The sequence below is a fragment of the Mesoplodon bidens genome (assembly GCF_964165515.1).
Source record: "Mesoplodon bidens genome assembly, chromosome: 3".
NCBI lineage: Eukaryota > Metazoa > Chordata > Mammalia > Artiodactyla > Ziphiidae > Mesoplodon > Mesoplodon bidens.
In genome coordinates this window covers 84,810,918-84,824,665 of record NC_138178.1, presented here as the reverse complement: position 1 = coordinate 84,824,665, position 13,748 = coordinate 84,810,918, and the positions used below count along the sequence as shown (strand labels likewise).

At 45.8% G+C, this 13,748-nt stretch overlaps 1 protein-coding gene across 2 annotated transcripts in view; it reads right to left on the bottom strand.

The window, feature by feature from the left end:
- The window catches only part of LOC308614148 (aromatase-like), a gene marked incomplete at its 3' end in the record, with an annotated part of 97,779 nt that overhangs the window by 28,826 nt on the left and 55,205 nt on the right, over positions 1 to 13,748 (bottom strand). Inside the window, exon 1 of one of the 2 annotated variants that reach the window (XM_081228334.1) lies at positions 3,171 to 3,347. The exons of the other annotated variant lie outside the window; for it this stretch is intronic. Within the exon in view, the coding sequence (XP_081084460.1) occupies positions 3,171 to 3,315 (145 nt within the window). The 5' untranslated portion in view covers positions 3,316 to 3,347. Of the gene's footprint in view, positions 1 to 3,170; positions 3,348 to 13,748 lie in introns of those variants that run through there. 2 annotated transcript variants of the gene reach the window in all.

The window sequence follows — 13,748 nt, the reverse complement described above, 5'->3', positions numbered from 1 at the left end:
AGAATGTGGTGCCCAGGGCAGAGAGGGCCTCTGGGGTAGAGGACCCATGTGCAAGGTTGGGCATCGCCCTGTATCCTTGGGGGAGGGAGAGCTGCCAGGTGCCAGGTAACTGTAGTCCTGGCAGAGATCAGTGAACTGCGGCAGTTTCCCCAAGTTGAAGCTTACAGAACCCCCAAATAGGAACGATTCTTTCCTCTCCGAACCCTCACGGCCCTCGCTGGCACTAAGTCCTCTGCCTATGTGTGTCACCTTTGCACACTCCTCGACCCCCCTGTCCCCATCACCTGATAATGCAGGGCCTCTCAGTAAGTGTAGGTTTAAGAAACTTAGATTTGAGTCCCAGTTTCATCACTTACTAGTTATGGACACCTAGCCTCTTTAAGTCTCAGTTTCTTCATCTGTAAAATAGGCATCAACACACTCAACTCACCAGAGTGCCCAGAGTTTCACAAGAGAAAGTGGTTGTGAAACTGCTTTGAAAACTGTAACTTACTAGAGGGCTTTGGCTCATTGTACCCTCTCAACTCTTTGGCTTCACTGACCCTGAGATTCCCCATATGTATAAAGTTAAGAACCCAGAGAGCCAGTGATTGGAGGGATCTGGCCAAAGGAGTTCAGAAGTATTGGTCAGCAAGACCCATCCAACAAGGCCAGTGTCCTCACCTTCCCTTCCCCAACCAGGAGTCGCGGGATGTCAGCCTGGGCCAGAGGTTTCTAGAACTAGAAGGTTCTGACCAGACCTCACATTTTCCCAAGGAAAGCATGGAGCTAGAAGCTCCCTGGTAGCAAAATGATCATCTACCTGGGATTTAGGTCTTCCTGGTGGTCCCCCTGCCCCCCCTATTGCCACTTTCCTTCCAGTTGAGATGCTGGCAAGCCGTCTCCCTTCTGTGGCTTTAACCCCTCCCCCGTGAAGTGAGGAGTTTGAACTCCACAGTTACTCATACTTGTCACAACGGTTTGCCTGGACAAGGCAGAGCCCTTCTCTGAGGCTCAGTTTCCCCTTGTGTCAAATGAACGGGTTTGGCTCCATTCCGTGGCTCTCAACCCAGACTGCTCAGGAAAGCCACCTGGGAAGATGTTAAAAAACCAAAAACCCACATGGGGACCGTCCTCAGGCAGGGCTGAGAACCACAGGACTATGTGATAGTGTCATAGACTCTCAGTGTATGACAGCATGATGTCCCCAGCCCAGAGGTGGTAGACAGAGTGAGCTACCACCTAGGCTCCTGGTCCAGGGCTTCAAGGATGCCAGTTCTTGTGTTTGCCCCTCCCCAAAGGTCCAAGGGAGTTCTACCATCACCTGCAACATAAACATCTGGGGGGAGTTGTTAAAAAATACCTCCTCCCTCACCTCCACCTTTCACGGACCCTGACTTGGGTGCCCACTGGGGGAGGAGAAATCCAGTGAGGAAGGAGCAGTGGTGGGGAAGGGGTTCAAGTTAAAAGACTGTGGAACAGTCTTCCTTCAGACCCCCATCAGGAGTAGAGAACAAAACAAACTAGACATTCCATTCCATTGGGCCTTAAAGTAAACTAAAATACCAGGCTGAACTGAGCAGAGAGACAGACAGTTCTCTGGAAAACGATAGAGAATCCAGACCCAGGGCACTTTGCAGCAGCACCACACTCCCACTCGACATCACTCTGTGAAGAGGCCCACGATGCTTGAAAGTGTGTAATGACTCTGCTCTTGAAATAAAGCCTTATCGGATATCTTATGGAACTGAGGACAAATGCCTGCTATGAGGAGTTTTCCCTGAAAACTAAAAAAAGTCTGATATTTCTGAGAATTCTGAGTTAATCTGGTAGTGTGGAGTGATGGGGTTTCTACTGGAATTATCTGGATAATTATATTATACTCTACTTTTGATTGATCCACAGAGCCTTGTGGAAGTTTTTTTTAGGTTTTCAAGGGAACTATAGTGATCCCAATTTTTCTTCCACTGTCCAGGTTCCATCCACCCCTTGTGGTGGCACCATCATCACCACCATGCCCCAAAATAAAGAATGGGATAAAGAGAAGGAATAGGTTCAAGAAAGGGAGAGGACAGAGGACATGGATGAGGCAAAGTGGGAGGGAGACAGAAAGGAGTACAGAAGGCATTCCAGAGACATTTTCACCTTTAGAGCAAAATTGGAATGAATTTGAATGAAAAAAAAAAAAAAACCTGGAATTGTACCTTGCTCCACTCCATCTTAAACTTACTTTAAAGGATACTTGTGCCAAGTCCATTTTCCAACAGCACATTAAAAGGATCATACACCATGATCAAGTGGGGTTTATTCCAGGAATGCAAGGATTCTTCAATATACGCAAATCAATCAACGTGATACACCATATTAACAAATTGAAGGAGAAAAACCATATGATCATCTCACTAGATACAGAGAAAGCTTTTGACAAAATTCAACACCCATTTATAATAAAACCCTCCAAAAAGTAGGCATAGAGGGAACTTTCCTCAACATAAAAAAGGCCACATATAACAAACCCACAGCCAACATCATCCTCAGTGGTGAAAAACTGAAACCTTTTCCACTAAGATCAGGAACAAGACAAGATTGCCCACTCTCACCACTCTTATTCAACATAGTTTTGGAAGTTTTAGCCACAGCAATCAGAGAAGAAAAAAATAAAAGGAATCCAAATTGGAAAAGAAGAAGTAAAGCTGTCACTGTTTGCAGATGACATGATACTATACATAGAGAATCCTAAAGATGCTACCAGAAACCCACTAGAGCTAATCATTGAATTTGGTAAAGTAGCAGGCTACAAAAGTAACGCACAGAAATCTCTGGCATTCCTATACACTAGTGATGAAAAATCTGGCAGTGAAATTAAGAAAACACTCCCATTTACCATTGCAACAAAAAGAATAAAATATCTAGGAATAAACCTACCTAAGGAGACAAAAGACCTGTATGCATCTTACCAAAACAAAATGCTGACTGGAAGGGGTTATCTGATATATTTTTTAGTGCTTTCATTTAACATGTACAGATAATTGGTAGAAAAATATTCACCTGAATTCATTTGCTAATATGCTGTGGGCTTCAGCCATCTCCTCAGGTTTACTCTTCGCTGTTTTGCATATTTCCTTTACCCTCATGGACGAAAAGCCCAAGGAAACAGTCTCCGTAGATACAGAACTAAATGACTGTGTTACCTGGTATTGAGGATGTGTTTTTATAATTCCAAACCAAGAGAAGAAAGCCAATGAGCAGCAGGATTGAAACGCTGGCAACAGGTGCAACTTCGGTCACCATGCTGGTGATGTTATAATGCACTGAGTTCAGCACTTCCAAAACCATCTTGTGTTGCTTGATCTCAGGGGAAGCAATTTAAAGTCCTGTGGAAATCAGAGTGGCAGAAAAATTAGAGAATCGCCAAAGGTACATCTAGGACTCCTGTTGCTTCAGAGGATGCTGTACTGTAGGGATGGGTGCTTTGTTTGATAACATGATTGGACACTTAGACAAATTTATAGTTACAAGTCAGAACAGTAAAGCCCAAGAGAGATCTTTTGGCTTGAAGTGCAGCATTTCTGACCTTGGTAGAATCTCATGTTTGTTTAGACTCTTGGTCTGATAGAACCATATCATCTTTTTTTTTTTTGGTGTATTAGCCTTTTAATATATGACTAGATTGTGCTTCTTATTATTTTCTTTTTTTTAAACATCTTTATTGGAGTATAATTGCTTTACAATGGTGTGTTAGTTTCTGCTTTATAACAAAGTGAATCAGTTATACGTATACATATGTTCCCATATCTCTTCCCTCTTGCGTCTCCCTCCTCCCACCCTCCCTATCCCACCCCTCTAGGTGGTCACAAACCACTGAGCTGATCTCCCTGTGCTATGTGGCTGCTTCCTTCCCACTAGCTATCTATTTGACGTTTGGTAGTGTATATATGTCCATGCCACTCTCTCACTTTGTCACAGCTTACCCTTCCCCCTCCCCATGTCCTCAAGTCCATGCTCTAGTAGGTCTGTGTCTTTATTCCCGTCTTACCCCTAGGTACTTAAAAAAAAAAAGAAAAAAGAACCATATCATCTTGCCGTTAAGTAGGTAGAGTGACTGAATTCTCAACTGAGAGCTAAATTTCTTACAAAATACATGAAAATGAAGCTCATTCCAGAGGTGGAGTCATTCTGTGACTTCATCAGCAGATTTTGTTTAGGCAGTCTTTTTCCCTGGTGGACAAATCAACTAAAAAAAAAAAAGCATCCCCCAACTCCTTTCCTTGCTCAAAATTACTTCCCCAAAAGGGTAAGCTTCTCCAGTAAGAAGGGCATCATTGAGGCAATCTCAGAGCCTCCCATAAAGTTGTCTGTTGAATTCAACGTAACTCACTCAGGACAGTCTTTTTCTGTTGGCTTTGGTGAGGCCTAAAATCCCTTGCACCACGCTAGATGAAGCAGTGTACATGGGGGCCAATGTCAGAGCAAGTAGGAAGGAAGAATAGAAGAGGAAGGAAAAAGGGAGAGGAGAAAGAGAAGGAATAGGGAAGCCGGAAGGAAAGAGAGGACAGACATAGTAGTTGCCACCAGAAATAGGCTCAGGTGCCGTTCAGCAACCAAGCTCCCCACAGCAGCCAGTCTCCTGTGGAGGACAATTTTCAGTTTGATTTGATGATTCTGTTTCTTTGTTTCTAAATCAGAGTGCAGATACATTTTTTTCTAGTTTTACTGAGATTTAATTGACATACAGCAGGTGTACAGCATAATGATTTGACTTATATACATCCTGAAATGATTATCAAAATAGGTTTATTGAGCATCCATCATCTTGTAGAGATACAACATGAAAGAAATAGAAAAAATATATTTTTTCCTTTTGCTGAGAACGCTTAGGATTTACTGTCTTAACAACTTTTATATATAATGTACAGAAGTATTAATTATCTTTATCATGTTGCACATTACATCCCTAGTCCTTATTATCGTACAACTGGAAGTTTGTACCTGTTGACCACCTTCATCTAATTCACCCCTCTCCCAAACCCCCACCTCTGGTAGCCACAAATCTGATCTCTTTTGTGTGAGTTTGTTTCTTTGTTTGTGAAGTATAATTGATCTCCAACAGTATGTTGGTATCTAGACATAACATAGTAATTCAATATTTCTGTACAGTTAGAAATGATCACCATGATAAATCTAGCTGTCATTTGTCACCATACAAAGATACTACATAATTACTGACTATATACCCCAAGTGTACATTTCATAATCATGTCTCATGTATTTTGTGACTGAAAGTTTGTACCTTTTAATCTGCCTCACTTCTTTCTTTCTTCCCCCCAACCTCCTCCCCTCTGACAACTATTTGTTTGTTCTCCGTATCTACAACTCTATTTCTGTTTGACTAAGTTTGTTCATTTGTTTTGCTGTTTAGATTCCACATATGAGTGAAATCATGAGTATTTCTCTTTCTCTGTCCAACTTATTTACACTTAGCGTAATACCCTCTAGGTCCATCCATTCTGCTGCAAGTGGTAAGATTTCATTCTTTTTTATGGCTTAACAATATTCCATTAAACACACACACACACACACACACACACCTACCTTTTTTATCCTCATCTATTGATGGGCACTTAGGTTGCTTCCATAATTTGGCTGCAATGAACATAGGGGTGCATATATCTTTTCCAATTAGTTTTTTGTTTTCTTGGAATAAATACCCAGAAGTGGAATCGCTGGATCATATGGTAGCTCTATTTTTAATTTTTTGAGAAATCCCCATAGTATTCTCCATAGTGGCTGTACCAGTTTACATTCCCACCGACAGTGCATGAGGGTTCCCTCTTTCCCACATCCTTGCCAACACTTGTTATTTGTTGTTTTTTTGATAATAGCCATTCTGACAGATGTGAGGTGATATTGCGGTTTTTATTTGCATTTCCCTGATGGTTAGTGATGTTGAGCATCTTTTCAAGTGCCTGTTGGTCATCTATGTATCTTCTTTGGCAAAATGTCTTTGCCCTTTTTTTTTTTTTTTTTGGCAGTACGCAGGCCTCTCACTGTTGTGGCCTCTCCTGTTGCGGAGCACAGGCTCCGGACGTGCAGGCTCAGTGGCCATGGCTCATGGGCCTAGCTGCTCCGCAGCATGTGGGATCTTTCCAGACTGGGGCACGAACCCGTGTCCCCTGCATCGGCAGGCGGACTCTCAACCACTGCACCACCAGGGAAGCCCTGCCCATTTTTAAGTAGGTTTTTTTTTTTTTTTTTAAGTTATATGAGTTCTTTGTATATTTTGGATATTAACCCCTTGTCAGATATGTCATTTGAAAATATCTTCTCCCATTCAGTAGTCTTTTTGTTTTGTTGATAGTTCCCTTTGCTGCACAAGAGATTTTTAGTTTGCTATGGTCCCTATTCTTTATTTTTGCTTTTGTATCCCTTGCCTGAGGTGACATATCCAAAAGAATATTACTAAGACTGAACTCAAAGCATACTGCTTATGTTTTATTCTAGAAGTTTTATAGTTTCAGGTCTTAGATTTAAGTCTTTAATCAATTTTGAATTTATTTTTGTATGTGGTGCAGAAAGTAGTCCAGTTTGATTCTTTCGCATGTAGCTGTCTAGTTTTCCCAACAGTATTTATTGAAGAGGCTGTCTTTTTCCCATTGTACATTTTTGCCTCTTCTGTGGTAGATTTTTAAAATATTTATTTATTTATTTATTTGGTTGCACCAGGTCTTAGTTGTACACGTGGGCTCCTTAGTTGTGGCTCCAGGGATCCTTTAGTTGGGGCTCGCCCACTCCTTAATTTCAGCACACAGCCTCCTCAGTTGTGGCATATGAACTGTTAGCTGTGGCATGCACGTGGGATATAGTTCCCTGACCAGGGATCGAGCCCAGGTCCCCTGCATTGGGAGCATGGAGTCTTATCCACTGCACAACCAGGGAAGTCCCCTTATTTTGTAGATTAATCGCCCTTTATGTCTGTTAATATTTGCTTTGTATATTTAGGTCCTCCTTTTTTTTTTTTTTTTTTTTTTTTTTTTTTTGCGGTATGTGGGCCTCTCACTGCTGTGGTCTCTCCCGTTGCGAAGCACAGGCTCCGGACGCGCAGGCCCAGCAGCCATGGCTCACGGGCCCAGCCGCTCCGCGGCATGCGGGATCCTCCCGGACCGGGGCACGAACCCGCGTCCCCTGCATCGGCAGGCGGACTCTCAACCACTGCGCCACCAGGGAAGCCCTAGGTCCTCCTTTTTACGTGCATATGTATTTACAATTGTTATATCGTCTCGTTGTATGGATCCATTTATCATTAAGTAATGTCCTTCTTTGTCTCTTGTTGCAGTCTTTGTTGTAAAGTCTATTCTGTCTGATATAAATATTGCTACCCCACCTTTCTTTTCATTTCCATGTGTATGGAATATCTTTTCCATCCCCTTACTTTCAAGCTGCATGTGTCTTTAGAGCTGAAATGAATCTGTTGTAGGCTGCATATATGGGGGTCTTGTTTTTGGATCCATTTAGCCACTCTTTGTCTTTTGATTGGAGCATTTAGTCCATTTATGTTTAAAGTAATTATTGATAGGTATGTCCTTGTTACCATCTTGTGCATTGTTTGGGGGTTGTTTTTATGGTTCTCTTTTGTTCCTTTCTTCTTCTTTTGCTCTCTTCCCTTCTGATCTGATGATTATATGTAGTATTATGTTTGGATTCCTGTGTTTTTGAGTGTGTGTATCTATTAGAGATTTTTTGGTTTGTGGTTACCATGAGGTTTAAATATAGCAATCTATGTAAAATACATGATTATTTTAAGTTACTGATCTCTTATATTTGAACACATTTTAACAACCCTGCATTCCCCCCCCCACCACCCCACTTACTGTTTTTGAACTACATTTTAGATCCTTTTGTTTTTCATATCCTTTAACTACTTATTGTAGATATAGAAGATTTTACTACTTTTGTCTTTGAAATTCCCACTAGCTTTATAAGTGGTTTATCTATTACCTTTACTGTATATTTGCCTTTACTAATGAGATTTTTTTCTTTGCTAATGAAATTTTCATATTTCTAGTTATTGGGAGTCTTATCCATTTAGAGAAGTCTTTTAAACATCTCTTTTAAAGCTGGTTTTGTGGTGCTGAACTCATTTTTAGCTTTTTCCTGTCTGTAAAACTTTTGCTCTCTTTTTTTTTAATGTGAAGAAAACGCTTGTTGGGTATTCTTGGTTGTAGGTTTTCCTCTTTTAACACTTTAAATGTATCCTGCCACTCCTTGAGCATGCATAATTTTGCTGAAAAGTCAGCTCATAGTCTATGGGATTTGCCTTGTACGTAACTTGTTGTTTGTTTTTTCCCTTGCTGCTTTTAAATTTCTCTCTTTATCTTTAATTTTTGCCATCTTAATTACAATATTCCTTGGTGTGGTCCTTTTTGGGTTGATTCTATTTGGGACTTTCTGTGCTTCCTGAACCTGGATGTCTCTTTTCTTTCCCAGGGCAGGGAATTTGTCAGTTATTATGTCTTCAAATGTGTTCTCTGCCCCTTTCTTCTCCTTCTGGGACCCCTATAATGTGAATGCTAGTATGCTTAATGTTTTGCCAAACCTCTCTTAAACTGGTAGGTTGGTTTTGTTTCCCAGTCTTGGAGAAGTGGCCTTATGTAGGAAATGTCCAGCAGTGCACACCCCTCTGGGCCCAGCAGTGCACACCCTTCTGGTCACCTGAGCAATATGCTTTAGGGGTATCTGCAGGGCCCAGCAGTGCACACCCTTCTGGTCACCTGAGCAATATGCTTTAGGGGTATCCTCTATGTGGACTGCGTGTGTCTGTCTGTTGTGGCAGGCTGACTACTGTGGGTGTGGTGGTTGATGTGGCTGCACCCACGTCAGTTTGTTGCCAGGCCCTGCCTTGTGCATAGGCTGGCCACCTGTAGGTGGGCAGGGCTGGGAGTGCCTGTCTATGGAGCCCTGGGAAAGGGGGTCCTTGTGCTAATGCTGGTCTGGTGGTGGGCAGAGCTTGGTCCTGGGGTGGCTGGCTGTGGGTCCAGGGCTCCCAGAGTTGGATCAGTCTGTTGATGATAGGGCAATGGCTCAGAAGGAGATGGGCCTGGTGTCCTCCTACTGGTGGGCGGGGCCAATTCCTGACTTGGGTGACTGTGGGGTCTGGCTAGTGACAAGCATGCTGGTGTTGGGGCCAGATTCTGTCATTGCTGGCTGAGGGGCCCAACGTGTCCTGGAGCTGGTTCAGTCCTGCTGTTGCACAAAGCTGGGGCCCAGGGCATGGTTGGGAGGTGATACTGGGCTCCTAGTGGGTAAGTTGAGTCTTGACACATTGACTGCAAGGCTATGGTGGTTCTAGGGCCACTGTCATCCCACTGGTGGTTGGAGCTGGGGCCCAGGGCTTTCTAGGGATTGTTTCCACCCACAGGTGGGTGAGACCAAGGTCTGGGGCTTGTGCTTGCAAACTAATGGGTAGAGCCGAGTCCTGGCTTCTCTGGCTATGGGTCTGGTATTCCTGGACCTGGTGTTGGCTTACTGGTGGGTGGTGCTGGGGCCCAGGGTGTCCTGGGGGTGGTGCTGGCCCACTGGTGAGTGCCCCAGATCCTAACATAGCTGGCTGCATTTCATGGTGGTCCCAAGGCTGGTGTCCACCCATGGGTGAGGCCAGGTCCCAGGCCTGGGGTGGCTCATTGGTGGCTGGAGTTGTGTGCTGGGGTCTCTGGCTGCAAGGTCTGGAGTTTCTGGAACAGGTGTTGGCCTGCTTGTGGGCAGTGCCAGGACCAATGGAGTCACAGGGCTGGTGCCAGCCCCCTAGTGGGTAGAGCTGGATCCTGGCTCTCTGGCAGCAGGGCCCTGGGGGTCCCAGAATTGGTGTCAGCCTGCAAGGGCTGGGACCTAACCCCTTGTGGGTGAGGCCAGGTTTAGGGCTAATGTAGGCCTTCTGGTGGGTGGGCTTGGGTCTGATGGCTAGTGCCAGGGTCTTGGATGTCCTGGAGCTTTGCTCACCTCTTGGTGGGTAGGGCCATTCCTGGGGCTGCTGGGTTCCCAGGGTGTCCTTCGGCAGCAGGCCTGCTGGTAAGTGGGGCAGTATCCCTGCCCAGCTAATTGCCTGGACTGGGGCTTCCCAGAACTGGCACAGACTCGCAAGTGGGCGAGGGCAAGTCCCTGTACTAATAATCTAAATAGAAAATTCCACAATGGTGATTACCAGCACCAGTGTTCTCTTGGTGGGATGTGCTGTCATTAATGACTGCTGCCAGTGTCTAAGTCCCTAGGCTGACTTTCAATTGCCTCCTGCCTCTCTGGGAGGCTCTCCAAGATGAAAAAGTAGGTCTGACCCAGGCTTCTTTCAAATTACTGTTTTAGCCCTTGGTCCTGGAGCATGTGAGATTTTATGTGCGCCCTTTAAGACTGGAGTTTCTCTTCCCGCAGCACACTGGTTCTCTGGAAAATAGCCCCACTAGCCTTAAAGCCAAACGTTCTGGGAGCTCCTCTTCCTGATGTAGGATGCCCAGCTGGGGAGCCCAATGTGGGGTTCAGACGTCTGACTCATTGGGGAGCACATCTGCAATCATAATTATTCTCCCATTAGTGAGTTGCCCACCTGGGGTGTAGGGATCTTAACCATGTGTCCCGTCCCTCCTACCTGTCTCGTTGTAGTTCCTTCTTTATATCCTTAGTTGTAGAAGATCCTTTCTGCTAGTCTTCAGGCGTTTCTCATTAGTAGTTGCTCTGTAAATAGTCGTAATTTTGGTGTGACCCTGGAGGAAAGGAGTTCAGGATCTTCTTGGCCACACCCTCCTTCCTATGAGATTGAAGGAATGTGTGAGGATTCCGTAGGCATTCCTTTTGTTAATTTCAGTGTGGGCTCTGTGGCTGGCAGCCTTAAGCAGCCTGAGGGCCACTGGGAAGAAGGTAAGAATGTGCAGGATGGGGGAGAATTTGGGGGCTGGTTGGGCCAGGCTTGGTCTTGGAAGCAGAGATGATTGGGCCCCAGGAAGAAAGGGGTGCAGGCCAGCCACAGGCAGGAGGGAAGAAGGAGCAGGGGCCCAGGGTTAGCTAGGGAAGAGGAGGGGAGGGAGGTCCCTCAGGAGAGCTGATCTGGGGAGCAGACTGAGGCCAAAATTATTCCAATGCCTGAGAATGAACAGACGGTCTAGGAGAGTCCTAGTGCTGTCATGTGTTTCTGAAGTAAGTTGTACTTATAGCCTCAAGTGCTTTTGTTCTTTTTAAAAAAATTATGAAACATGTGGGCACACACACACACAGAGTAATTTGCCAACCATGGACACACCTCCCATGTGCCGCATTGGCTTTAGAATCCCTACCCGTCGCCTTAGAGAACTAGAACTGTACAACTAAGTCCAAGCCCTCACCCCCTCTTTTCTCCGCAGAAGTGCCTGTGCTCCAGAACTCAGTCCTCCATCCTTGTGTGCATGGTTTTAAATGTGCCCCCGTCCCCTGCAGGAACTCTGATGGGAGTGTCTGTAATCAGAGTCCATGGCACTGCAGAGAGAGCCAAGGCTGGATACACAGGATCAGAGACAGGTGTTTCTGGGTAGGAGGGGTTGCTCAGGACATGGAAGCCTTGGGGAGCTCCAAGTGCCTGAGGACATGCAGAAGCAAGGGTTCTTGAGGGCTGGCACTTGGGAGACCAGGGCTATGGAAAACCTGTAGGTGGTGGGTCTGTAGGGGTGGATTTCCCCAGTGAATTGCAGGGAGATTGTGGTGTAAACCCTCCCAGTGACCTCATGTGTGACCCCTTTCTGTGACCCATAGGCCATGGGAAACATGACAAAGATAATGAAATGCCCGGAAAGCAGTGAAGGCTCTGCAGTGTGCATGTGCTGGTTGGTGTGTGTGGTGTAGGAGGTGGGGAAGGGTACCGTGGGCTTCTGTTTACTACCCCAATGCTGCTCTCATCACAGGAAGGGATGCATCTGGGCCTCTTGCCCTGCTTTTCTGTTTTTCTCAAACGCTGGGACTGAAATGTAGAGGGCAGAGACTTGCACGTGTGTGGAATAATTAGTGACCCAATTATCCCATTTTATTGAACCAAAGACACTCACCAACACTGTGTCAGGCACTGAGCAGTGTACAGAGGTGACCAGTTCAAAGTTTCTTGCCCCAGGAGGTTCACAGTGTCTGGGGACAAAGGCCTGGGTCCCAGCCCCAGGGAGAGGCTGCCACGGGAGAGAGATCCAGGCCAGTGTGAAGGACCACAAATGTGTAGGAGGTTCCTGCTGATGGGGTGAGAAGAGCTTCCCCAAGGAGAGGCGCTGAGACAGGAGAAGACTTCGTTGGGTACAAAGGGGTTTTTAAGCTGAGAGTCAGCAGGAGTGAAGGCAGGAGGGGATGAAAGGTACATGGAGGTGGGCGCATGAGTGGTGAGCTGGAAAGGAGCAGCTTTGGGGACAGAAATGGCCAATGGGCAATCCTTGGAGTCCCCCACCCATAGGGGCCCCTGTAGGCTTCTTCATGGCATTGTGTGGGGTGGAGGCAGTTGCAGGCCTCAGCAGCCTGAGTAACCAGGAGACCCCCTTAATGGGAACTCATGGATTTTACTACTTATTAGCTTCCCCTGCTGGCACACAGGGTCTTAGCAGCTATTTCAAGGTTCCCTCTTCCCTCAAAGATTTCTGGGGATTCTGGGTGTGTCTGATGTGATGCCAGGCCTTTGCTGATCCATAATGAGGATCCCCCTGCTTCTCCCTATGGCTTCCCACTGAACCCTAGTTTGCCAGTGAGTCAGAACCCCAGTTGTATACATGGTTAAAGTCTTTTCTCATAAGGTCTTCAGGTCCATATCTTTCAGGAGATGCAACTAGATGCTGGGATGCTTCACCTCACACCACCCATGAAAAGTTTCCAAATCTGCTTTTGGCCCCAGCTGGAACTCCTGATGCAGAGGAAGAGAGGGAGGGTGGGCAGGACACAACCTTGGTTGAGCACATGCTCTAATGGCAGGGTCAGGGCCTCTTAGGCCATCTCATTGCATCCAATGTGTGGGATACATTCTATGCTCATTTTTTAGATGGGGAAACTGAGACTTAGTATTTCCATGATAGGAAAACTTGTACAGCTGGAAAGCAGCAGAACTGGCCAGGTCTATCTGGCTCAGAAGCCCCTTCCATCACACCTTCTTGTCTTCTCCGCTTACCTCCCAATGTTGCAGAGAAGGAAGTACAGCTGGCAATATGGTCACACACAGTTTCTGAGCCAAGACTGGCATTTGGGAAGCTCTCCACCAGCAGACCTTTGTGCTTCTCCCAGCTCTCCACAGCCCTTCTCTGGGCCTCAGGTCTCTGATCTATAGAATGGAAGTGTTATTCTGCTCATCTCCGTGGTCCTTTCAGCGGTGACAGGCGTGATTTGTGCTCTGCCCCGCCTCACCCTCATCAAGGATGGTCAGGAGACCCTTGAAAGATGCCAGTCACGTGGTGGAGTGCCATGTGCCATGCCTGAGCATCTGGACAGTGGAGAGACTTCCTGGGTGGATCTGGGCTGCTTCCCCAGAAAGAGGAGCCATCAATGGTGGCTGGAGAATCTGGGGCAGATAAAGTGTTCTGCCTTCAGGTTTGGGGGGCCTTATTTTATGTTCAAACGAGCATATTTTCTTCTTTTTATCCTATACCTAGCCAGCTTTACAGTAGGAAGTAAAGAAGCAGGTAGATAAATTTATAGGATATAATTCTGATTAGCAAAAGCAGGGTGTAGCTGTTTTCTAAGGAGACCTGGCTGCCAGTAACCAGCTGTGAGACCGTGGACAAGTCACTTCATTT